This window comes from Notothenia rossii, assembly GCF_949606895.1.
Source record: "Notothenia rossii genome assembly, chromosome: 2".
Taxonomy (NCBI): Eukaryota; Metazoa; Chordata; class Actinopteri; order Perciformes; family Nototheniidae; genus Notothenia; species Notothenia rossii.
In genome coordinates, this window is record NC_136904.1 from 21306010 (window position 1) to 21330700 (window position 24691).

The 24691-nt window shown below is 43.3% G+C and overlaps 1 protein-coding gene across 7 annotated transcripts in view; it reads left to right on the forward strand.

Moving 5' to 3' along the window:
* The first annotated feature begins 201 nt into the window (after positions 1–201).
* Positions 202–24691, forward strand: part of cbfa2t3 (CBFA2/RUNX1 partner transcriptional co-repressor 3) — a 41910-nt gene continuing 17420 nt past the window's right edge. For 2 of the 7 annotated variants that reach the window (XM_079667050.1, XM_079667051.1), the window contains exons 1-2: positions 204–1012; positions 23871–24026. In XM_079667050.1, coding sequence (XP_079523176.1) covers positions 811–1012; positions 23871–24026 — 358 coding nt within the window. In that variant the 5' untranslated portion in view covers positions 204–810. Of the gene's footprint in view, positions 1013–8551; positions 9614–23458; positions 23761–23870; positions 24027–24691 lie in introns of those variants that run through there. The other 5 variants (XM_079667049.1, XM_079667052.1, XM_079667054.1 and 2 more) reach the window with 5 other exon arrangements.

Genomic DNA, 24691 nt, shown 5'->3' on the forward strand with positions numbered 1-24691 from the left:
GTCCTTCTGTCTGCTGCTATCACCGCAGCCACACTGCTGCCCGGCCCCCCGAGGGACTGCAGCGCTGCAACATACGCAAACTGTAACATACTAACACACACTTCTCTTTTGAGCTTCAGTGGCAGGCAGGGCAGAAGGAGGGTTCAGATGAGAGCACAGCCCCTCAGCCAGAGCCACGAGACAAACTGACCTGCGGCTGACACACACACGCTCACACACACTCTGCGGGAAGGGAGCGATGAGAGACTAAAATAACCAGATGAACCGAAAAGAAGAACGAAAGGTAAATGTACCAAGGACATCTAAAAGGGGAAAAGAGACTTGGAGCTGAAGACAAAGACTGTTACTCATGGGTATTAACGACTGTGATATGAAATCTTTCTAACGCAAAGTTCCATGCAGACATGAAGCAAAGAAAAAATACCAGAGGAATCCAGGAATAATTCATCCAGCATTACACTCTTAAATGAAAAGGTGAAAGGAAGAAGAGGAAACAACCTCTGCTGTTTCTTGTTGTTCTCTATTGGGAGCTATAACAACAGCTACGTCCTTGTCCTTGCATAGCCATTCATTGGGTCAAACAGTAAAATGATCTACAGGGACCTCAAAGGCAAACTGGCTGAATATTAAGAAGAAAAACATGCTAAGCCTCAAGGACATAAGGAAGAGAAGGTCCAACAGGAAAGCTGCCTTTTTGAGCTCTAGTGATTTTTAGTCTTCATTGTCTTTACTTCACTGCTTTACACAAACACGTCACATCACCTCGAATCCCTTTACCTCACGAAGAAAGTGGGATTTGAAGGTCCTAACATGTCTATCGAAGTCCATTTTGAGCACCAGAAGAAGGACCTGAGATCCGGGAGCTCCTCTGCTCCAGCGTTTCCTCCACGCATCCCCACGGTGACACTGATCAACCACAGAGAGCAGAGGGATAAACACACTGCCCACAGACTGCAGCCGGCAAGCCTTGATCTAAACCTGGCAACCAGCAGCTACTACAGATGTAGTGAAGGTAGGACCTGTCATCTTACAGGATCTGTTTTATGAAATCTTTTGGCAGTGTGTTACCGTGATGAGTGACGGAGGGTCCTGCAGCTGTCAGGTCTGCTCATTAAGTTGGAGTGATGGACGGATAATCAGTTTGTGTTGACTTAGCGCTGCATGCTGTAAGGGCAATGTGAGGTTTCTTCATTTTGTGAGTAGACCTGGTATTTGATGATTGAAACTGAGGTTTCAAGGTTACAATGACATCAAACATTGCCATCTAAATTAGTTTTTTTCAGTCCAAAGCAATTAAGTGTAAAATGATCTACGGTTTGTTCCTCAGCGCATTTTACTATATTTCTTTACATCCGTAGAAAATAAGCTGACTTCACAGATAATCGTGACTATATTTTTCTTTAAATAATCCTTTAAATTTCATAAATTATGTTTTTTTATATGAACAGTCAAGCACAAATAAATGTGCCATTATTGTTAACAAGCCCAGTGGAGCACATGTTCCCCTTTGGCACAAGAAAGGAAAAGGAAATAGGTTTTTGGAGTGTTTGGGGGTCTTCCTCTGGGCATCCCCATACAGCTGCAGGGAACTAGACTATAATCTTGAGTTTCACTGTTCAGCTTCAATGGCTTCATAAGACACATGCAGGTCACAGGGTGCATCTCAGTGAATGACAGAGCAAACACTTTAAGAGAGTAGTGTACAGACAGATGAGGGATGCTTGAAATACATCCAGGAAAAAAGGATGTAATTGATTCTTAAAGCAGTGAAAACACTGAAGTAGTGCCTTTAGGTGAAAATGAAAACCTTCACTTGATTCAGCGCGGGGTTGGAAGAGAGAGAAATGCATTAAGAATCAGACATTAAAGGCCCTATTTTATAGACTCTAAATATGTAGAAACTGTAAGCCAGAGCAAGAACTAATACCCAACGTAGTGAATTACCTGCAGCGCCTGACATCTCTTGGCAGTAATGAGCTTTGTGAACGTTGCAGAGATAAGGCTTCTATAATTAGGCTTAGTCATAAGCATCCCCCCTGTAATGCTCTGATAAAAAAACCAGTGGAACTCTGGTGTCGGGGATTCAACTCATTCAACTCTCTCTCTCTCTCTCTCTCTCTCTCTCTCTCTCTCTCTCTCTCTATCTCTATCTCTTACAAACACACACGCACGCACACACACACAGGCACACACACACACACTAATGCAAAACATAAACATAGCTCTTTGTCTCAAGTAGTTTACCTGATGTAAAAGTGTGTATGTGTGTTTGTGTCCACTGATATGTTCACACTGTATGAAAAAAGCAGCAGTAGTAATGTGTGTGTTGGTGCGTGTGAATGTGTGTGTGAGGTGTTGTGAGCTGCAGCATAGGCTTCCTGTGAGGGAGCAGATGTCGCAGAGCTCAGGCACAGCTGCGACGGGCGATAACCGTGGTGGCAAGAATATGTCGGCACGCTGGCTCTTCTCCCTGGGTCTTATCAGCCGCACACAGCATACAGACACACACACACACACACACACACACACACACACACACACACACACACACACACACACACACACACACACACACACACACACACACACACACACACACACACACACACACACACAGAATCACACAAACACACACTCATATAGACACTCTACAATAAGGAACTGCCACCCAGCACTATAGCACACCCTCACAGCAAGCCTGGATAGAGGGAGGAAGGAAACGATAGAGATGGAGAAAGGAAGAAAATGAGAAAGGACTAAATCAAGGGACTTTGAGGGAAAAGGTGCAGTGAATCCCTAACAAAGCCCTGGCTCATGACTGCTGTATCATAGACTTCATAATTTCTTGCCAATCCTAATCCTCAATAGCTTTGAAAAGGCTATTCTTGTTTCAGAGGAGATGACGTTTAAGTACAAAACGTTGTCACTTTCTCTTTCCTGATGTCACTCTGTGATACAATTAATTTTAGATGGGCTTTAAGATCAACATTATTTGATGAAATAATCATAATCTTGGTTCAATCTTGCAAAATGTGTCATCTGATATATTGTTTTCATTTGAGTTGGAAATACCTTCAGTAACAAACACACTATATATATTTCATGGTTTTGAATAATATGTCAGCTTGTTTTCTCCTTCCGAAGAACAACAAGAGTTTTAATGGTAGTTTTGCCATGTCACCATATCTCATCAGTTAATCTGAAGAACAATGTTATCATGACCAATGTTAAATGACAGTGCAAAACATTTTATAATAAAATGTAATGGACTTACTGTACACGTGAACATGTACGTGACTTACTGATCCATTGCTTAACAATTGCATCAGTGTTTCTCTGGCACAGATATCAGCAAATACATGGGGCAGTGATTATTAAAATGGGTATGATTATTGAAAGATGAATATTGATGATGTAGCAAGAAAACGGAATAAATTAGGAATGAAAACATTGAGAAGTATATGTGGGAGGAGAGAGGCAAGGTGGTGATAAGAGGTGTGTGTGTTTGTGTGAAAGAGAGAGAGAGAGAGAGAGAGAGAGAGAGAGAGAGGGAAGTTATCCTTTCTGTTTCCTCAGCACCAGCTTTGTGGTTTCTATGAGGAACAGATGTTCACAACTTGATACAGTGCCTCATCCCCCTCCACTCACTATCTCCAGTGCCAGCACCACCAACTGTCTGCACACACACAAACACACACACACTCATGCAAGCGCACACACATATGGTCTCTTGGGAAACATAGTTATATAAAGCAGTGACTTTCTCATGTGAGTGTATGAGGGCGTATTCACCTGCATACTACATACTTTTTTTACTGTCTGTTTCCCTTTTAGGCTGCACATCCTGTTCTTGAGTCAACACTTGATATAATCAGGTGTCACTTCCTCCTTTGACAGTTTGCATTTCTGTTGGTCAGCTCTGGACAAAAATAACACATAGATGCATGCACTAAGTGTACCTGTATGTAGGCAGAAGTAAGAGTCCCTTTTTGTTTCATATTTCCAGATTAGTTTTTGGCAAAAGGACTTTGAGTGTGTATAAATAGGCAATTTAGGAAAATCATACTGCAATTTAACCTCATTTTGTATATTCCACTGTTATGCTTGGCTTAGAAAAATGAAAGGCCCTCATGCATAGGAAATATGTAAGATAGGTGGGAAATTATTTAGGCATTGCAACGATTTTGCAATAGTACAGCATTTGCATAACAAATGGATAACAATTCTAAAACATGGAATATAAATATTGTCTGGAATAGCCATAGTAATGTATTGTGTAGTGCTCCTATTAGAGTGGTTCTGTGGCAGAAAAACAACTCTGGAAGTCAAGTATTTCAAAGGACATTATTCTTTCCAAAGAGCATGGATTGAATTTCGAATTCACATCATGTCCGGATGATTCAAACAACAGACACTTTGCTGCTCAATTGAAAACAAAATGTCAGAGGGTGTATGGATGCAATTTGTAAAAGCAGCGTTCCAGCGTACGTGCTTGAGTGGGTGGGTCAATGATCCGTTACACCACTACACGCTGAATCACAGAACATCTCTCTCTGTTTTATTCTCATTCATAACATTATGGAACAGCTTGAGAACATTCACACATGTTGACATAGAAAGTAAGAGAAAAACCTTCTCATAAGCACGTCATCAGAAAAAGCATGGTTTAAAATACAAAACCCATGTTCATGGAGGATGCATGTGACACAGAGGGACAACACAAACTCTAGTTTTATCAGCATTTCAATCAGCATAACAGTTTTCTGATGAAGTGAGCTGTGCTCCTTACTCCTTCAGGATGAAACCTACAATGGTGTCTTTAATGGCAGCTCCATAAGAGTGTGGTCTGTTGAATGGGCATGACAAAGTAGAGGATGGGAGAAGAGAGAAGAGAGCAGGGATACAATGGGTCTAGCGTTCCTTTCAGTCGTTTCAGGGCCTTATCTCCTGTCAACACACTAGCCTGTGACTGGCACTATAGGAAAGGATTTACAATGTGTGAGTGGAGGAAATGCTGCAAACTTCTCCCTGGCTTTTACTCTGACACACACATGCATGCATACACAGAAATAGTCATTTCCATACCAGCACAATGACCAACCCTGGCTCTTATATCTCAGTGAGTGCCCAACCATCCAGGAGATGCTGTCAACCTAACAGAGTCCGCAGCAGAGTGGGAGTGTTTGTGAGGTGACAGTGAGATAGAGAGGAGTGAAAGAAAGGCAAGACAACGCTCTTTTTTTGTCATTAATGCCATCAAAGGATCTTCCAGTGGCAGTGTTATGGCACAGGGAGTTCATCGAAGCGAGTTCCCACCTTGTGTTGTGTGATTCATTGCGCAGTTTATCAGGCCGGCCACATGGAGTGTCAGAGCTAACCCAGTGACCGTTCAACAAAAGGCCAAATTAAGAGGAGTGAGAGGCTGTCGTACAGGGGGGCTGACAGGTTGACTGACGCTGTTCCCGAGGAGAATAGCATCCTGTCAATCTTGGAGCTGTCACCTTGACAGGAATCCTTTCTTTGGATGCTACCCCCATTGCCAACCTTTCTGTCAGTCAAGGCCACACACACACACACTCACACACACACACACACACACACACACACACACACACACACACACACACACACACACACACACACACACACACACACACACACACACACACACACACACACACACACACACACACACACACACACACAGAAAGACAGGCAGGCAGGCAGGCAGGCACACACACACACACACACACACACACACTCACACACACACACACACACACACACACACACACACACACACACACACACACACACACACACTCACACACACACACACACACACACACACACACACACACACACACACACACACACACACACACACACAGAAAGACAGGCAGGCAGGCAGGCAGGCAGGCACACACACACACACACACACACACACACACACACACACACAGACACACACAGACACACACACACACACACACACACACACACACACGCACGCACGCACGCACGCACGCACGCACGCACGCACGCACACACACACACACACACACACACACACACACACACACACACACGCACACACAATGCCTTATGTGTACCGAGCCACCTAGGGCTATAACTTTAAAATAGAGAGAAAAATAGAGAGTGAGTTTCATAAACACTCCATCCATCTCCTTGACAACTGCACTTCCACCGTGTTACTCTACAAACTCTGCCTCCGACAGACCCAGCTTGTAATAGCCTGTGCATCTGTTTTGTGTAATGGTAGTGTTTGTGTGTGTGTGTGTGTGTGTGTGTGTGTGTGTGTGTGTGTGTGTGTGTGTGTGTGTGTGTGTGTGTGTGTGTGTGTGTGTGTGTGTGTGTGTGTGTGTGTGTGTGTGTGTGTGTGTGTGTGTGTGTGTGTGTGTGTGTGTGTGTGTGTGTGTGTGTGTGTGTGTGTGTGTGTGTGTGTGTGTGTGTTTGACCCTTTTTATATCAGCAGCCTTTCAGTAATTGGGCATATTGTGGTGTGAACTAAAGCATTGGCACTGGGCCTAAGGTTACCTGAAGTTATTCCTTCACCTTTGCCGTGGGGGAAATAGTTTCAATCAAAGAGTACTCGGGATTTCCCCTGCACGCTTGTTCACATTATTGAATCAGGACTGGAGTGTTTTTAAAAAGTCCTCCTGGCACCATGTGAAGGCAGCGTTTGTGTTGGAGGCTGGCGAAGCTGGTGAGACTGGAGTCGGGGCAGAGCAGCTGTCCGTGTGTACTCTACAAGCTGGTTCTGTTTGTTCTGTAGACACAGGAGGGGTCAGGAGGCTGCATGGCTGTGTGTGTGTGTGTGTGTGTGTGTGTGTGTGTGTGTGTGTGTGTGTGTGTGTGTGTGTGTGTGTGTGTGTGTGTGTGTGTGTGTGTGTGTGTGTGTGTGTGTGTGTGTGTGTGTGTGTGTGTGTGTGTGTGTGTGTGTGTGGGCGTGTGTTTCAGGCAGAGGGAGAATGAGGACAGGTGGGTCGGCAAAGAGAGTAACAGCTCAGTGTGGACAGGTGGAGGATTCTCACTATAGGAACCAGTATACCTGCCTTTTTATGTTTCTCTCTGTAAAGTTATTTCTGTTTGTCTTATACAGTTTTGGTTATACGCCTTAATTATCAATATGTTAATGCAGTAAAGTATCTGTTTATTTATAACTGTATTAGAGCTGAAATGATTACTCGAAAAATGGATAGGGGTTATCTGTAACATTTTAAATAATCAATAAATTAATTGGGCCGTTACTGAGGAAAAACATGTCTAAGCAGTACGGATTCAGGAGTTACTGCTTTTCTCTGCCTTACGTTAGGTCAGATAAACTAAGCAATTTTAAGAGACCCCCCATACCCCACTTCTCAAAAATGAGGGGCGTTTTCAGTATTTTCCAAAATTGTGTAAACTAAATGATTATTTGAATAATCAAAAATATAAACGACAAATTAATTTGACAATTACTTATTGCAGTCTTATGTTAAATGATAAATGGACTGTACCTATAAAGCGCTTTATCAGGTCTTTACGACCCCTCAAAGGACTTTTACATACTTCATGTCATTCACCCTTTAAAACCTCATTCAAACGGAGCAGTGCCAATTGCTCTTGGAATTAAGCTCTGTATAGCCTGGACAGTTACTGATCATCTGAGAAGAAATAAAAGCTTAAAACAGACTATTAAATAGCAAATAATTATGCAGCACAAATAAAATGTGAATATTAATGTGCAATACACCATACGTTTATTATAAGCTACTGATTGAAACAAGCAACACAGAATTATGTAGAGCAATAAAAAGGGAACATTAATGACGGTAATAATGTTTAGTCTATCCATCCTCACATCCACCCACCTGACTATTTATGACAACACAAAGAAAACAATACAGTTTACAAGCTATGCAATTTACTGAAGTGTTTTCACATATTCCTCTGCATTCATTCAGCCCACAGATATGAGCTCTTGTATTGTTTATCCAAGTGTGGAATAAAGTAAATAAAGCCTGCAGTCTTGTGGACTAAATTCTGCTCTCTTGTTGTGCTCGTGTCCCTGACATGAGGAAACAGCGGCCCCCACGGGCAGACAGAGGAACAGCACCTCACTGCTCTCATGCTTTAAGATTTGCCTGCTTTGTTATGTGGAATAATGATTTGCCTGCACTGTGCAAGCCATACATTAACACAACTGCCAGTGCATATTTAAAGATGCATTTGATTGCAAAAGTATTTATGTGTAACACATTACTATTGGTTGAGTTCCATTGGCTTCCATGCAGATTTGTAATAGAGTGCAACGTGTTTAGCCTCAAATTGCATCATTTTGTACCCAATATGGACTACAATTTGGATATTCTTCAATTTAGAAAGGATTCCTGTACATAGCTGCCAGCTTGCGCCTCTGATGGTACCCGAGAGAGAGAGAGAGTTGGGGGGAGAGAGAGAGACCCATAGAGAGGGAGAGGGAGAGAGAGAGAGAGAGAGAGAGGTTAGCAGCTCCAGATGGTGTTTAAACGCAGACAGAAGGCTACAGCGAGGACAGAGAGAGGAGGAGGAGGAGAGAGCCGCGGTGAATGCGCACAGTCAGCTCTTCAGCTCCGCTCATCAGTAAAGACAAAACAAGTGTTAAAACCTCAAATCGTGAATTGACTGCTGCGAAAGAAAACGTGTTCATATCCCGAGCTGACCGTGATTTCCTGCGGGAGAAGTGGATCTCTTTACAGCACCATCTGAAGACAGGTCGGCGGAGGATCGGCGTGTCGGCGGCGGGGAAGGACCGTACACAGAAAACGTGGTAGTAGAGCAGCCTGTCGAAACGGTGTTTTTGCAACAGAAAAGGAGCAGAAATGATCTCCCCGGATGTATAAGAAGTTGTTCCTGACACCACGGACTGCGGCTGGACTGTGAACTAAAGAAGAGGGGGTTTAAAGTTGTCACAGGAGGCATGATAGACGCACCCTGCAGACAAGAGGATCCGCATCTTTATCATTTGCGTTTTCACATGGGAGACTTTAGGATTTGTGGACAAAGTAGCGAACCGTTAATAATTGTGTCTGCCTAAAAAAAGACCAGAAATAATTGTTTTGCAGTTCAAGCAGTATTTTATATTTTGTTGCTTTTATCTGGGATGGTTAAAATGAGCAAAAGAGCGGATTTACATGACTTGGACAAGTTGTGATTTTCTCATCACCGTCAACACCGTCTTGCTTTAAAAAACTGAATAAAAAAAAACACAAACTGCAAAACCAAAGACATCATTGAGGATCCAAAAACCCTTGCTTTGATTTTTATTCCTTCCTTTTTCGTTATCTGCAAAGAGAAATACCTCATTATTTATTATATCTCTTTTGAACCCCCAAAGGAAAGTCAAACACCATTTTTTTTGTTAGACTGGCTTCTGCTTCCTCTCACTATTTAAGAAACAAAGCAACGACAAAAAGGAATAAAACCTGAATGGTTTCCCGCACTATCTAGCAAAGGCTTTATCTTTTTCCCAAATAATGAGGAGTGAAACGATAAAAAAACTGTTTTAGAAACTTCTTGGTGTGGATTATCACCACTACGGTTACCTCAGCTTGACCCCGACCTTCACAAAGTGAGTACAACCTGCTAACTCTACTGTATTCAAGCAAATCATGGAAACACATGTATCTTGTTGTTGGTATGAATTGGGTTTAAATTCACTGAAGACTTGCAATAATTTATTTCGTAAGGCCCAAATGATCAGAACATAATGTTATAATGGAAGAAATGTTTCATATTAAAATGGTTAAAAAAAATAGGCCTACGTAAATATCTCAAATGTAAAGTCTCACATTCTTGTCAACACTGTGTTTCAAGTTCTGTTAGAGACGTGTTAATGTGAACACAAACCAGGCCACTGATCATTTACCTGCTCTATGTTCTTTAAAATACCTTTTTTATTAAGCTTATATTTATTTATTGTTTGTATTCAATCCACTTTAATTTCATCCTTTTACATAATATGAAGTTGTCTCTGTATTTGCTATAAAGAAAAAGATTGAGTCTTCTATGAGTAATGTTGCTTATAACCGACGTAGAAATAGGGACATCGAAAATAGAGTATAGACTATAAAAACTGAGTCTAATATTAATTATATAATTTGTATTAATAACAGTATATGCATTTACTGTTTTTTTTCACTTTAGCAGTGGACACAATGTGCTGAGAGGTGAATGCATAGTTCACAAGTTGTTTGCTCCATCAGTTTGTGCTGCACATCAAAGAGATGTTGGGACAAAGTTATGACACAAAAATATTTGCTCTCTAAACCTTGTGTTGTGTTCACCTGGAGTGGATGGAGGTGATGGGTATGATGGGATGCATTCAGACATTTAGCCTGAACTGAACTCCATGGTACCCCCGAAAAAAATCTTACTGTAAAGTGAAGTCCAACAATTTCTGGTGATTGCAGGGTGTTTGTATACCAGCATGTGGAAACACTAAAGAAGGAGGTACAGGAAGTGTTTAACAGAAAATACTTTGGCAACCAAAGAACCTAAACACAACTGCAAAGGGATTTACAAAGCTTAAATCATGGTAGATAATGTATAGCAACCCTTTGTAACGGTGCGGACACTCCCAGAGAAGAAACAAGTCCATCCCAAGGTTTCTACCCCCAGTTGAACAGCCCCGGCAGCGCACTCTTCCGCTAGTGAGTGCAACAGTAAAACACTCAAGCCATTTTCTCTGCAGGACACAGCCCTGTATAATTGGCCCTGGTAAATATCTTCTGAATAATTGAACAGTTGATAATAGTCTCGAACAATGGATATGAGGTTGCAGGGGTGAAACCGCAGTGCAGACACCCTGCCTCACCGCACATTATACCTCCATCACCACCAAGTGAGCGCCTCAGCCTCGCTCCTTCCAACGCTGGCTGCCCCATCAGTCAGCTGGGCCCGGCCAGTCGCCTGCTAAGGCAGATGTCCCCACTTCATCATTAAATAGCCCTCTTAAAAGGCAGGCCATTCATTATGACCCCAGCCTGAAGAGTTTATTTATTCAGTTCCCATCAACCACAGGTGCATGGACGGGATGTCTTCTGTTTTAAATGCAGAAGGAAACATACCAAAGGACTTGGAAAGAAAGAACCTATTCTGGAGAAACAGCAGCAGGCAAAGCCACAGGCTGGCAGAGAGTGAGCCTAGTATCTGCTATTTACTGACAAATACAAGAAACACATTTGCTCAATGGGTTCTTGCATTCTTGTTTTATTATTCTGAATCATTGCTGCTGTTTCAGGCACACCATGACTAATGTTTCACCATCAAGGTATCAAAGGCAAATTGTTTTATATACCCTTGCGTGTGACAATGTTTTTCTGGAGATGCTGAAAGTCATCATCATCTCATTGTCTCATGGAGCAGGTGACACAGCTCTTTCAGGGTCTTGACACTGCAGGATCTTATGTGTTTACTGTATTATTGTGTGGGCTTGTTCAGTGTGCATGGTGTGTATGTGGTAATTATCGTGATCTAAATGCGGGCAGTGCAGGTGAAACTGGCTGTCTCCTAATTAATGAGTGGAGCAGATGGCCTCAGGTGGGCGGGAGCTGTGAACACACAGCAAGACGGTCAGGTGGTCAGCACCACACACACACACACACACACACACACACACACACACACACACACCTGGGCCATCACAAACAAGACAAGCCAAGCGGTTGACACAAGCCAAAGACATCTGGCCTGCGTGTGTATGTGTTTAAGTGTCTGTGTATTTTCCCTGAAAGTCAACAACCACATACAGTGTTGTGCCTTTTGAAAATGAGCCGTGTCTTCTTGTAACCCCTCTTGTTGTACATGTATGAGTTGAAGTTTAAGATATTCAAATATACATAGAAGAGAAAATAATTCATAGAAAAGTTTGTTATCAAACTGTCTCACAAATACACTATAATGTGAGACAGAAAAAGTTGTTTTTCTTCGTCCACTATCTCTTACAGCGTATTATTTTTACAGCAGGTTGTTTATAAGTTCTGGCAGTGATGCAAAGTTACGCCGTGTGTAAGGAGTCTATTTATATTTGTTTGTGTGTATGGATCATATTAAGGGTTGAGCCTCTCCCCCCAAACAGTTTATAGTTGTGCCTTCCTCCATTATGTTACTATATTTCAGGAATACATTTGAAGAGTTGTTTGTGTTTATACACTTCAAATTGTCTTTTAATTTGTAACAAAGCCATTCAGCCAAGAAACGCTCAAGGGGTGTATTTTGTCTCAGATTAAGTCATTGCAGTAGCTTTTCTTCCAGCATGAGAATACTAGCCCCTAATAGAAAAAGATCATTTCAAAATAACATAGAAGAGTAGACTCTTTCTTTAGCTTGTGTTTCAGTGAACAATACGCTACAGTAAGAAGGAAGTGAGGGAGACATAATTGCTGGTTATATTGAGCTTTTGTGTTCATGATCAAAGCAAAGAAATGTTATAGAGATTGAGGAGACAGTCACATGTTATACGGAGTTACTTTACTTTGTTATATTTTCAGCACTGATGCTCACAGTAAAATGCAAGTGTACTTATTGCACAGATAAAGAGACGTAGTAAATAGAAGTAAATGTGTGTGTTTTTGTAATAATGGGAGCAAGGAGTGATGAAATATCTCGGCGCTGAATCTCTATGGTTTCACTGTTGTTTATTCTAATACACAGTGGGAAAGACCACTGTGGTTCTGGCCTCCTCATGCTCCTCTGTCCTGAGTGTGTGTGTGTGTGTGTGTGTGTGTGTGTGTGTGTGTGTGTGTGTGTGTGTGTGTGTGTGTGTGTGTGTGTGTGTGTGTGTGTGGGTGTGTGTGTGTGTGTGTGTGTGGGTGGGTGTGTGTGTGTGTGTGTGTGTGTGTGTGTGTGTGTGGTGTGTGTGTGTGTGTGTGTGTGTGTGTGTGTGTGTGTGTGTGTGTGTGTGTGTGTGTGTGTGTGTGTGTGTGTGTGTGTGTGTGTGTGTGTGGGTGGGTGGGTGTGTGTGTGTGTGTGTGTGTGTGTGTGTGTGTGTGTGTGTGTGTGTGTGTGTGTGGGTGTGTGTGTGTGAATTGGTCTGCTCTGTCCTGGTCTGTTCCACATGTGTTTGACATTACTGTGACAAGGCTGCCCAGCCTCTCTGGGGAGATGGAGAATGTCAGAGACTAGAGCGGATAAGCGAACAGCTTCCCAACATCTGATGGAATGAGAAACACACTCGCTGCATGGCTGGCCTGCTGACGCCACAGCGTGGGAGCAGAGTCGAGGGTGGAGGCCAAGTAAAACCCCCAAATGCGTGTGTGAAAAATTACTCTTTTTCTCCCATTTCCCTGTTTGCTTCCCTACATGTACACATATCCACTCTGATTTCCAAGAATAAGATATAACGTGCAAAAGGACACCATCAATCCTGACCCTTCTTCACAGCTTGTAGAAAAATCTATTATGCTTCAAGAACTCTGTTTCCCAGCTTTTGTCATAACACTGTTTTGCATCCACAGGCATATTTTCTTCATATTTTCATGCATGCAGAGCAGGTGACATGCTTCTCACTACTTTATAATATTTAACATTCAAGACTCACCATTTACTGCTGAGAATTCCTTGAAATTATTTGTTGAATTGACACTTCTTTTTACAAAAACTAATTCAGCACATACAGCAATGGCAAATTGCACTCTCAATTATGTATTTCAAAAGGCAGGCATATTTCTAGTGCACAGAAACGCTTGATCATGAATGGAATAGGAAACAAATGTCCCAACATTGATGATGAATTAAGTACGTATAGACAAAATGCTGCAAGCTGTTTCCTCCTCCTCCCTTCCTTGTCTTGTGCCTATTTCACCTCCTGCTCTTCCTACTCACCTTTTACTTCCTCGCTTGCCTACTGACCTCCTTTTGACCTTTTTCTTTCCTTGTCCTATTCTCCCAGCGGCACCTTTCACCCCCCTCTGCTTCACGGTAGGAAGTGTGTTCAGATCAGAGTTAGACACAGGAAGCAGCTGGGCTAATCTACAGTAGCGCTGAGCTATGTTTTAATCATCCAAATGGACAGGTCAGCAGAGAAAAAGGTTCATATTATCACCGTTACCTGATATAATGAATCCCTCCCTTTCCCTCTTCCCTACACCGCAAGGCCTTTATCACAGGCGGGAAGTAAACAAGCACAAAGGAACACAGACGGATGTATTAAGGCCTCCACTCCAAAGCAGTCTTCTCTGGATGTCTGGGAAAGTGTGTGTTGTGAAGGAGCATGCAGGCACAGATTGGGAAGGAAGGCATGTCTCTCTCATTCGCTTTCCTCTCTTTTTCTCCCTCGGTGTACAGTATTTGTGAAATTAGAAAAGCCGTTATCTCCGGGAAACAGATCCTGTGCCACACAGATGGTTCCGTCTCTCTTCAAATGGGAGGCTGAGCCACTGAGTGCCGTTGTGTTACCAGTTGTGCAGACCTTAATCTCGGCTCCAGCCTTCCTTCCTCTACCTCCCTCCATGTCTCTCTCTGCACACACACACACACACACACACACACACACACGCACGCACGCACGCACGCACGCACGCACGCACGCACGCACGCACGCACGCACTCACACATACACACACACACACACACACACACACACACACACACACACACACACACACACACACACACACACACACACACACACACACACAGACCATTCAACCCCAGACAGAAGTAATGGCTGTGTAAATGTATCTAGGAAACACACATTGAAGCTTTATAGTGCAGAAAGAGGAGGAGGGTCAGAGATTTGCTTGATGTGTCAAAGAGCGATGGTCACTTTGAGGAGCGAGTTATCGCCTGGCATTTGAAGTCATTAGGAGTCTCAGCAGGTTGTAGGGTTGTGTTTGATGCTTTCCTCTCCATCTTTCAAGTGCTACCTCTGAGAAAAATCCCCCCTTTAAAGCCCTGACCTCTGTTATATATCATTTAAGGGAAGGTCTCCACATATAGACTTTCAGATGAACAGGTGTGTTGCAATTATGTTTGAGAACATAGACTTACATTTAACAGGATCACTTTGTGAAAACCCTGTGTCATTCACAACCTTGTGTCCATTTATAAAATACAGTGCAACCTTTAACATATCAGGGGGAGGGAAAGGGGTAGAAGTAACGTTAGAATAGACATCCTTATTGCCCTGTCTAATGATTTGACAAACTAAGTGTATATCACAATTGTAAAACAAAATGCAAAAGATCAACGAGTATCAAAGGAATGGCCAATAATCAAATTTAATTAATCTCCTAACTTGTGTTTTTTTTTATAAAAAAGAAACCTTAACATTTCATTAAAATGTTAATGCCATATTCTCATATCATTTCTCAAAGTTCTTATAGTCCCACAAATAACCGTTCCTTTATAGTGGCACTGTTTGCTGGCTACTCACTTTGACCATGACTTGACAGTTGGTCACTGTAATCTCCAATTAACTAACATGATCAGCATGTTATTGGCACCACATCTTATTCCGTCCGCTCACTCTGTTATGCTGGTGGCGTCCCGTAGTCGGCTGGTGTCCCAGAGGAGTAGCTGGTATTTATTTCGGCAGCTTCCAGCATGAGCTGGCTGTAGGCTAAATGGAGAAACTGTCAAAGCTTCTCTCGAACCTGTCACATAGTTCCCTCCCTCCTCCGCCCCATTCTGTTTCCCACTGGTTTGTGTGTGCGTGTGTTTGTGTGTGAAACCTATGGGGTGCTGTAGGAGGATACAGCACACCCTAACCATGCCTGGCTAATGTCATCAGCTATTGTTACTGTGGCTGCAGGCCAAATGAAGAGGTATGAGAGCGCTGGCAGGCTGCAGAGTAGTTCAGGCTACAGTTGTGTCAGTGCTGACAGCTCCATAGTGACAGAGCAGACATTTAACACTGAATGAAATGAAATACATGACATCAAGCAGGAGAATGACTAATCTGCTGTTTGTTTTCCTATCTTAACTCTAAGTGACAGCTCAGTGTCAGGTTTTTAACGGTGCACAAAGAATAAGAGCGGGAGCCGCGGAGAGAAATCCGCAACCACAATTCTCACATTCAGTTTTAACACACACACACATACTGTACACACACATTCACACTTAAAGATATGGTTTATGAGGAGGAAAGACAGAGATGCTGCATTTGCCTTGGTGTGTATGTGTGTGTGTGTTGCCAGGGTCAAATCTAAGTATTTTGTTCTCCATAAATCAGCAGGCAGTAGCAGTGACGTAAGAACAAACAGAGCTGCTCTCTGCTGCAGCTGGCTGGAAAGAGGGAGAAACAGGAGAGAGGGCAGAGAGGGAAAGAGAGAGCTGGACAGCAGCTGTCAGGCCTCCATCGCACACCTGTCACACAGGAAGTGAGCGCCGGCCACTGTTTCCTGGATACACCTCCTCAAACACTGCTCCTGGAAGAAACTGAGGGACATCTGCTGTGAGGGGGAGACAGACAGGCAGCTAGACTGATACACTAACAGATCAATAAAGACATTAGCTAAGGATGAGGCATAACATGAGCTTAAAAGAAAATACTGGGTTAAAAAATAATACGTTATTTCTTGTCAGATGCGTGTGTGTGTGTGTGTGTGTGTGTGTGTGTGTGTGTGTGTGTGTGTGTGTGTGTGTGTGTGTGTGTGTGTGTGTGTGTGTGTGTGTGTGTGTGTGTGTGTGTGTGTGTGTGTGTGTGTGCGTGTGCGTGTGCGTGTGCGTGTGCGTGTGCGTGTGTCCCGATTACGCACAGTTGAGAGGATGTTTGTGTTATTGCAGTGCTCTATGACAGACAGGTCACTCTGTGGAGACTCCAGCCTAACTCTCCCACAAATACAATAAGCCCACATGCCCTAAACCTAACATCGGACATTCCCACGCTTGCTCCTCTTAAACGCCCCTCCAACCCCAACACACCCTCCCCTCCTGCTTCCCCCCTGTGACCAATATGAACTAATCCAGATGTAGTGTTGCCGCTAACAGATGTATGCACTACTTTCTTTACATGGCACTGCTCCTTTACTTCCCTCATCTTCTTTTTCTACAGCTGTCTCTGATTTCCCCAGTCCGTCTCATGACTCAGACTCCTTGCCAAAGTGATCAAAACGGCACTTGTTATCACTTGGTGCTACAGTGCTGCTGATGAGGCACTTGGAGCGATTGTCTCCTGTTTTGTTTCTCCTCCCAGCCTCCAGAGTTGCTCTGTTGTGGCTGCTGTTGGTGGAAAAGCTTCTCTTTGTTTGTCAGGCTTGTCAGGTTGGGTCCTCAGGAGACCCCCCCTTGCCCTATTCCCAGGCTGCCCTTCATGCTGCCTGTATGCAATTAACAGAGTAATTAAAAGCCTGATGAGCTAATTGGTGCTGGGTGAGGCTGCAGGTGTTTGGATCTGGGAGCTTATTTATGTAAGTGCACTCATTGTAAACATCCTCTGACAGGGGATGACAGAGGCCATTTTCAAACCAGTTTTCTTTGTTATTCTTATTACTTTTTGTGTTCATTGTTGTTTTCAAATGTACTTCATTAAGAATGTAATCTTCCTCTCTTTCTCTCTCTTGGTGTGTACATCATCTGTTTACATCCATTCCACTGTGCAGTAGTTTTTCAATTCTCAGTAAGAGGAAGGAAAAAGGCTACGTTTAGCCAATGTGTTGCATTACATGTTGAGATAATAGTTAGAAACAAAAAGTTTCAGGTCAAAGGCAATTTAGTTCGTTTATGTCCTAAACTCAAAGGCAACGTTTAAGGCTATTGCAGAACTCTATTTCATCCCAGTGTATCGACAGTGTACTGGATATTAAGATAAAGGATGTCTTGTTTAAAGGAGCCTACTAACTAAATTCATCTGAAAGAGGAATGACGACAGAAAATGGGATCTGACCGCCTGAGGCTGAGCTCTCAGCTGGCAAAATTGGGCACATGGCTGACAGGACGAGGGAAGGAAGATGTGGATGAGAGGAAACAAAGGAGAGTTATCATGCAGAGCAGAGGCTACGTGTTAACTCTCTCTGCTCAAGCCTGTCTGCCTTTCTGTTTTTCTGACCCATTCCCAGATGTGAACGTGCATTCACCTCCTCACATAGCTGTGTGTGTGTGTGTCTCTTTCTTGTCTCCAACTTCCTCCCCCATATCTCATGCACTGTGGCAGCTGTGCTGGTGATGGCTGTGTGCCCATGGTGTAAGCTGGCTGTGGGGTCCCAGGTGGCGCACATGACAGTTATTGATGTTCAGGTGTTCAACTCCACTCACACAGAGACCCTGGAGCCACACACACACACACAATCACACACACAAACATATACAAGCACATTAAACTGGCACAAGAATATACACAGAAGACAGAAGCAGTCATGTACTTGCACAATTATGGACAAAAAATGCATATTCTATTATTGCTGCTGAGGAAGAGTAAACAACACTAACAAGTACAACAGAGAACTCATGCATACAGCTGTTGGGTTGTCTGGCGAGCAACCAGAATTACAGTTGGCAATGTGAGAGGAAAACAACAAGCTAGTTACTGTTCAAATGTATGCAGTCTAGTTTGTGTATGACTCCTATGGTCCGGTATTTGTGACCAAATTCTATGTGTGTATGGTGGGATAGCCAGGGTTGGTACCAGTGCCCAGTACAGTCCTAACACACTCCAGATGTGTTTGGCTAGCTCTGGAGTTGTTCTTGGCACAGCCGCCTCGGCCGAATGTCACAAATACTTTCCTTTATTTAGGAATTACTCAGAGTTTGCGGCTGGAGAAAAAAGCGAGACGGGGATGGATGAATTGAGGAGGGTGAATCGAGCGAAAAGGGGAAAGGTATGAAAAGAGCAAAATGATTAGCAATGTATAAGGACAGGGGAGGAGGAGGAGGAGGAGGAGGGGGGGACTAACAGATATAGAAGGTTAGAAGATGGAGAGGCAGAGGGAGGATAGAAGGAAGAGGGAGCGGTGAGGGAGCCAGGCAGAAACGGCTCCAGTCTAGCATCTGGATTTTATTAGCAACCGTTGGGAAAATCTGAAAAGGAAGTTTTTTCTCTGCAAGCACGTCGGCAGCAGTGATATGCTGCACATAACCACTTCACTGCCGACGAGAGGAGCCAGGCCCTCCCAAAGGAGAACAGATGGTCGCTAGAACTTCAATACAATTACATCAATAACAGCTTTCACAGATATAAGCACTGTGTGACAGGATCCCTGCAGCTCAGAGACACAGAAGTACAACTCCTCTCCACCCTTAGCACGTCTAGCCCCGGATAAATTGCCTTCAATCCATCCCCACTCCCTGCCTGTCATCAAGTTATCTTTGTTTTTCTTGCCAGGTTAAAGAAAATATTGAAACTTTTGACCTAAATCTGTTGATTTGTCAATGGTTTGCTCATGGTAACCTGATCAAAGACATGAGGGCTTTGTCAGTGCTTATTAAGGAGAATCCTCCACCCCCCACCAGCAGTTTGTTTTTTTGTTCAACATGTTTGCTCAGCCGGCACTGCATATGTACTATCACAGGGATTCTCAAGTAACATAGGGAGAAAATATGTGTTTGTGTCCGCAGCATGAGCATATGCATTTGGTGAACTTACGAGCATGTGTGCATACATCTGTGTATCTATTTATGTTTGTGTATGTGTGTGTGAGTGTGTGTGTGAGTGCTTGTGTGTGAATGTACTGAACTGGCCTGTCTCCCACCCTGTCATTAGTGAGGGCTTTAAAGCCTCTGAACTCTAAATCAGCTCAAGATGAAGTGGAGTCTGGGATCCGTCTGCAGGAGCAGGCTGTGTGCTGACACGCACACACACACACACAGACACACACACACACACACACACACACACACACACACACACAGACACAGACACACACACACACACACACACACACACACACACACACACACACACACACACACACACACACACACACACACACACACACACACACACACACACACACACACACACACACACACACACACACACACACACACTCACAGTAGCCTTTGTTACCTGTGGTAGAGTTCAGACTTCACACTGTAAGGAAGGCATATATCAGATTATAGAAGTATCAGACGTAAAATAATGTGTTTTTGTAGATTGCTCTAGGTTTAAGGAAGAGGGTGTATGCACTTATGTGTGTTACTGATGTCAGCAGTCTTTTTCTTTTTAATGACATTTTGGCTAGTAGTGTGAAAGTGCAGGATGCTCTAGGTGCAGTATCCCCAAGTCTTAGGTCCAGGGCTACAATCCCCATGTTTTGATACGAAGGCCTGGTGGGAGGCTGGGGGCCAGGGGCTCAGGCTCTGTTTGTGTGGACTCCTCAGCGGCCTGATAGGGAACAGATGTGGGAAGGCAGGCGGCCGGGCAGCCAGCCAGAGCAGCTGGGAGAAATTAAAAACAACAGCATTCCTAGAGACATGGGGAATTACAGTGGGAGGGAGGGATGTAAGGAGCGAGAGACATAGGGAGAGTTTTAAGGCTATGTGGTCACTGACGAGATTCTCTGTGGAGTACAAGAGGTTGAATATACGGGGGATTTAAGGGGACTGTTGTGCAGTGGTTAGCTAAAGCTCATAAGTTGCAGCTGTATTTCCAGAGGAAGAACAGGCACACAGATAGGCATACAGTCAACAATAGGACAGATGCCAATGTGAAAGGAGACCAAATTGTATCTTTAATGGCTTATCATGACATGATGTTATTTATCTGTGTATGTATGTTTGTTTTGATGGGTTTAATGAAGGCAAATGTCATAAATCTATAACAAACCCCAAAAGAAAGTTCTACAAACATGACATAAAATGTGTGTGTTTGCAGTTGTACAGTTCATGATCTGTGGTTTTGTGTGTCTCTCAGGGAATTGTTTTTCATCTTGTTTCATCATGGCACAAGGAGAGAGTTGAAGACAGAGAACATTTTTAGAACTCAGAGTGCAGACTGTTTCTTTGGTGAGCAATCTTTTAGCCCTGATTACGTCAAATATGCAGACATGCAGCTGTTCAGAGAGTAAGATACAGACAGCAGAAGAGAGGAAGGTTACAATTACTGCATTGTATTGTTTTATTTTCAGGCTAATACTCAATAGTGAATGTTTGGGAAGTATCTGTACCCCGAGCAGATCTATTCTCAGCTGTATTGATCACAAAGTGGCTCCTCTCAGAGAGCCAGATAAAAACCTGCGGGGTGAAACAGAGCAGCTTGCAGACAGGAGCATTCGTACGCTCCATACCTGGACCTTTAACCACAGGTCTGTTTTACCTGATATACCAATCTCTCTATATTCCTACTTCTCTCGGTGTGAGTGTTTCGTCCTTCAGCACAAAGCACAATGGGAGCACAGATGGCACCGGACGGGGTTGCAGATCTAGCAGACTTCCTGATGTATTAAAGTGAAATTCAGAGCATAGTGTGTATGTGTGTGCCCTGTCCCTGTAGCTGGTCAGATTAAACAGCTGTCCATAATCCCACGGTGGGAGCAGACAGACAGCACGGCCCCTTATCTTCCTCTCCTGTCCTCTCAAAGAAGAGACAAAAATAGCTGTGTTGTAAAGACAACATTTCACATCACCCTCTTGATCTTTGGATCACACGTGGGCCCAGTTTTGTTCACTTGAGTGTAACCTCAGACTTGTCTGTATGGAAAATAAACTACTCTCTATAACACAGTCCTGCAGTACACTCTGCATACAGTGGCACAGTATATTTGATCAAAGAGGAGGTTTACTGAAACATATGGCTGCCTCTCTACAGGAAGCAGCCCACCAATGCGGCAGCACAGAGAGCTTGTTTGTGTGTTTAGGAGATCTTTAAAAGAAAATGGCTGCATCTATTTATACCAGCGCTTCCCATCTGCCTCTATCTACCACCTTGTGTGTTTATGTTTAGTGCGTCTGGCTTCGGCAAAACAGCGGAGTGCCCCTCGTGTTCTTGAGGATCACTGTGTCAATGGCCCTCGTGCAGCACACTCCAGAGTGGAACTCTTTAAATACAGACACCAGCTGTTGAATGCATCTAACATGAGCTCTCAGAAATAGGCTAACACTAAGGACTGAGGCCAACTGAGGCAGGAGTTCTGTGGAGGAAAACACTGGGTTTATAGTTAGCTCACGAGGAGTGAAATAAATAAAACCCTTTATTTTGAAGTTATTAATATTGTTAGTTTGTGACTACAATAGATTTAAAGTTGTTCTGATGTTTGAAAGGCCATGAGCGTTTGGAATTTCGTTTTTTATTATTAGTATAACAAGTTGCTATCTGCCGAATAATAACCCCTTTTCTGCCAATTTTTTATTTCCATATGTCAGCACAAATAATGCAAAAGAGGTAAATTGTTCTCTTGTCCTGCCTCTCATATTAGAGGATTTGCTCTTTATTTGATTCTAAAGTCTATATTTATTTTTATTTTTGGACTAATACAAAACCAGATATTTGATGGCATTTTTGACGTTTCATAGACTACAGTTAATTATTGAATAAGTAAATAATCTGCAGATTAATCGATAATACAAATAACCAGTTGCAGCTCTACATTTTTCCCTGTGTTAATTGCAGAAGCCTAGTCTCCTGTGCACATTACAATATAACATGTGAAATAAGCCTTTTGTTTGGGATCCTTCGAGATCAGACTAAGGTTATTCTTCTGTAATACATTGAGAGACAGGTAAAGAACAGAAAAAGAAAAACAGAGAGAAGAGGTTTATCAGGGATCAATGAATGCCACATAAAGTCTATGATGTTGTTTACATCTGCTTTGCTTGTGCATAAAAGATCTTAGATTATAAATGCATTTGTTTACTACACTTAATGGTGTTGTGTTGTAGTGCAGAAACACACACATTAATGTCTAAGATATAAACCGAGCTGCATATTGATTTTTGTATTGCAATCCACACATTAATAGCGTTCCCTTCCAGTTACACACATGTACACCTACTGTACTCTAAAGCAATCTGCTCACAGGCTGCAAAAGTCATCACACCTCCCAGCTCAAGTTTACATTGCAGGAAGATCTGGTTCCAGCAGCTGCACCGACACTCGGACATAGACATAAAGACAGTCAACATATACTGTATATCACAAAATAACAGACATGCTGCTTATGTATTCAGACTTGTGTATGCAGTTGTGTGCATGAAAAACACACACTGTATGTAGGGACTGGATGAGGCCCTCTGCCACAAACACACAATGTAAGGCCACAGTCCTCACACACTTGTGGCCCCAGAACATCGTGTCATGTTTTCTTCTCATGTCCCAACATTCTTTCCCTTCACGCAACAGAGCCCGGGTTGCCTTGTTTGGTGCTGGCAGGGTGTCTGGCAGAGGACAGTGAAGCTTCTGGTAGCAGGACGGCACCCTGTTGAAAGCCATGCAGGCCACAGTGACGGACAGCAGCAGATCCAGCTGCACTTGTCACTGACTGTCAAGCCGGCTGTCTGAACTAGGGGACGAGAGGGGACAGGCGGGGAAGAGTGTGTGCATGTGAATATATGTGTGTGTGTCTGGGGGTTGGAGGTTACAGTGGAGGGGCACTGATTGGGATGTCAGAGCTACATGGAGTGTATGTGTGTAAGAGAGAGAGAGGGAAAAGAGAGGGGGGGTTCAGTGAGCAGCAGCTGAGCAAGTGAGCAGGTGTTACTGTATGTCTCCCAGGCCCATGAATCTCCAACAAGAGAGACACAATGGAAGTTTGGATTCATTTCCACTCCCTGCATTGATTTGTTTTGGCTGTTTTCATGGGGCCTCTGGTTTAAGGAAACAATCGATGGGTCCCAGGTGAAAATGTCAGTGGTCCTTAACCAGCTGTCTCCACTTTGTAAATAGGTTTTTTTGTCATACTGGAGCACCATGTTGATGATTCTCTTCTTTTTGTTCTCCTTCTTTCAAATGGCAGGTAGCAGAGTGCAGAAGGTTGGAACAATGCCAGATTCACCTGCGGATGTGAAAACCCAACCCAGGTCCACTCCACCCACCATGCCTCCTCCACCCCCGGCTGTTAGCCAGGCATCCAATCGTAATGCTTCATTCACCCCTGCTACCAGTAAATCAAGTAAGGACCCTTTCATTACTATTTTATGTGAGGTGCTAACGCTTCACTGATTTTGAAACCTTCCTTCTCAACATAGATGACATGCATATCTTAGTGCTGTGTCCAGATGAAAACTGTGCTCTATTGAGGGAACCAGTGGCCCAGAGGTTAATATGGATATCAGATACATCAGTGATCACTACTGCATGTCCAGGGTTTGATTCCACATTGTCATTCCCAGTCTCACTCTCCCTTTTTTCACACCAATGATCAACCAAACTCTTTTTAAATGGTCCGTAATTTGCCTTGAAAGTGAACTTGTAAGAATGCTTTTTTACTGACGATGTTTCACTGTGTTTTTAAGCTCCGCTAAACGCTAAAATAAAAGGATTCACTCATCAGTCTGTAATAAATTACACAATTTAATACACTTTTGAAACTGCAGGGAATCTACAATGCACCACACGGCCATTTGCCTCTCTTACATCAACTATCGTGGACACTTTATATGCTTGTGTAAAGGGAGAGACATTAGAAATATGTGTTTCTTCCCAGTTGAACAAGTGTTGGAGTCATTTGTGTGTCAGGTGTGTGTCTCTACAAGCATCTATCCGTGTGTGTCTTCTGGTGTGTAGAATGCCCTTGCTAGTGGGACAAGTGTCTCTGGGCGCATGTGCGAGTGCGGC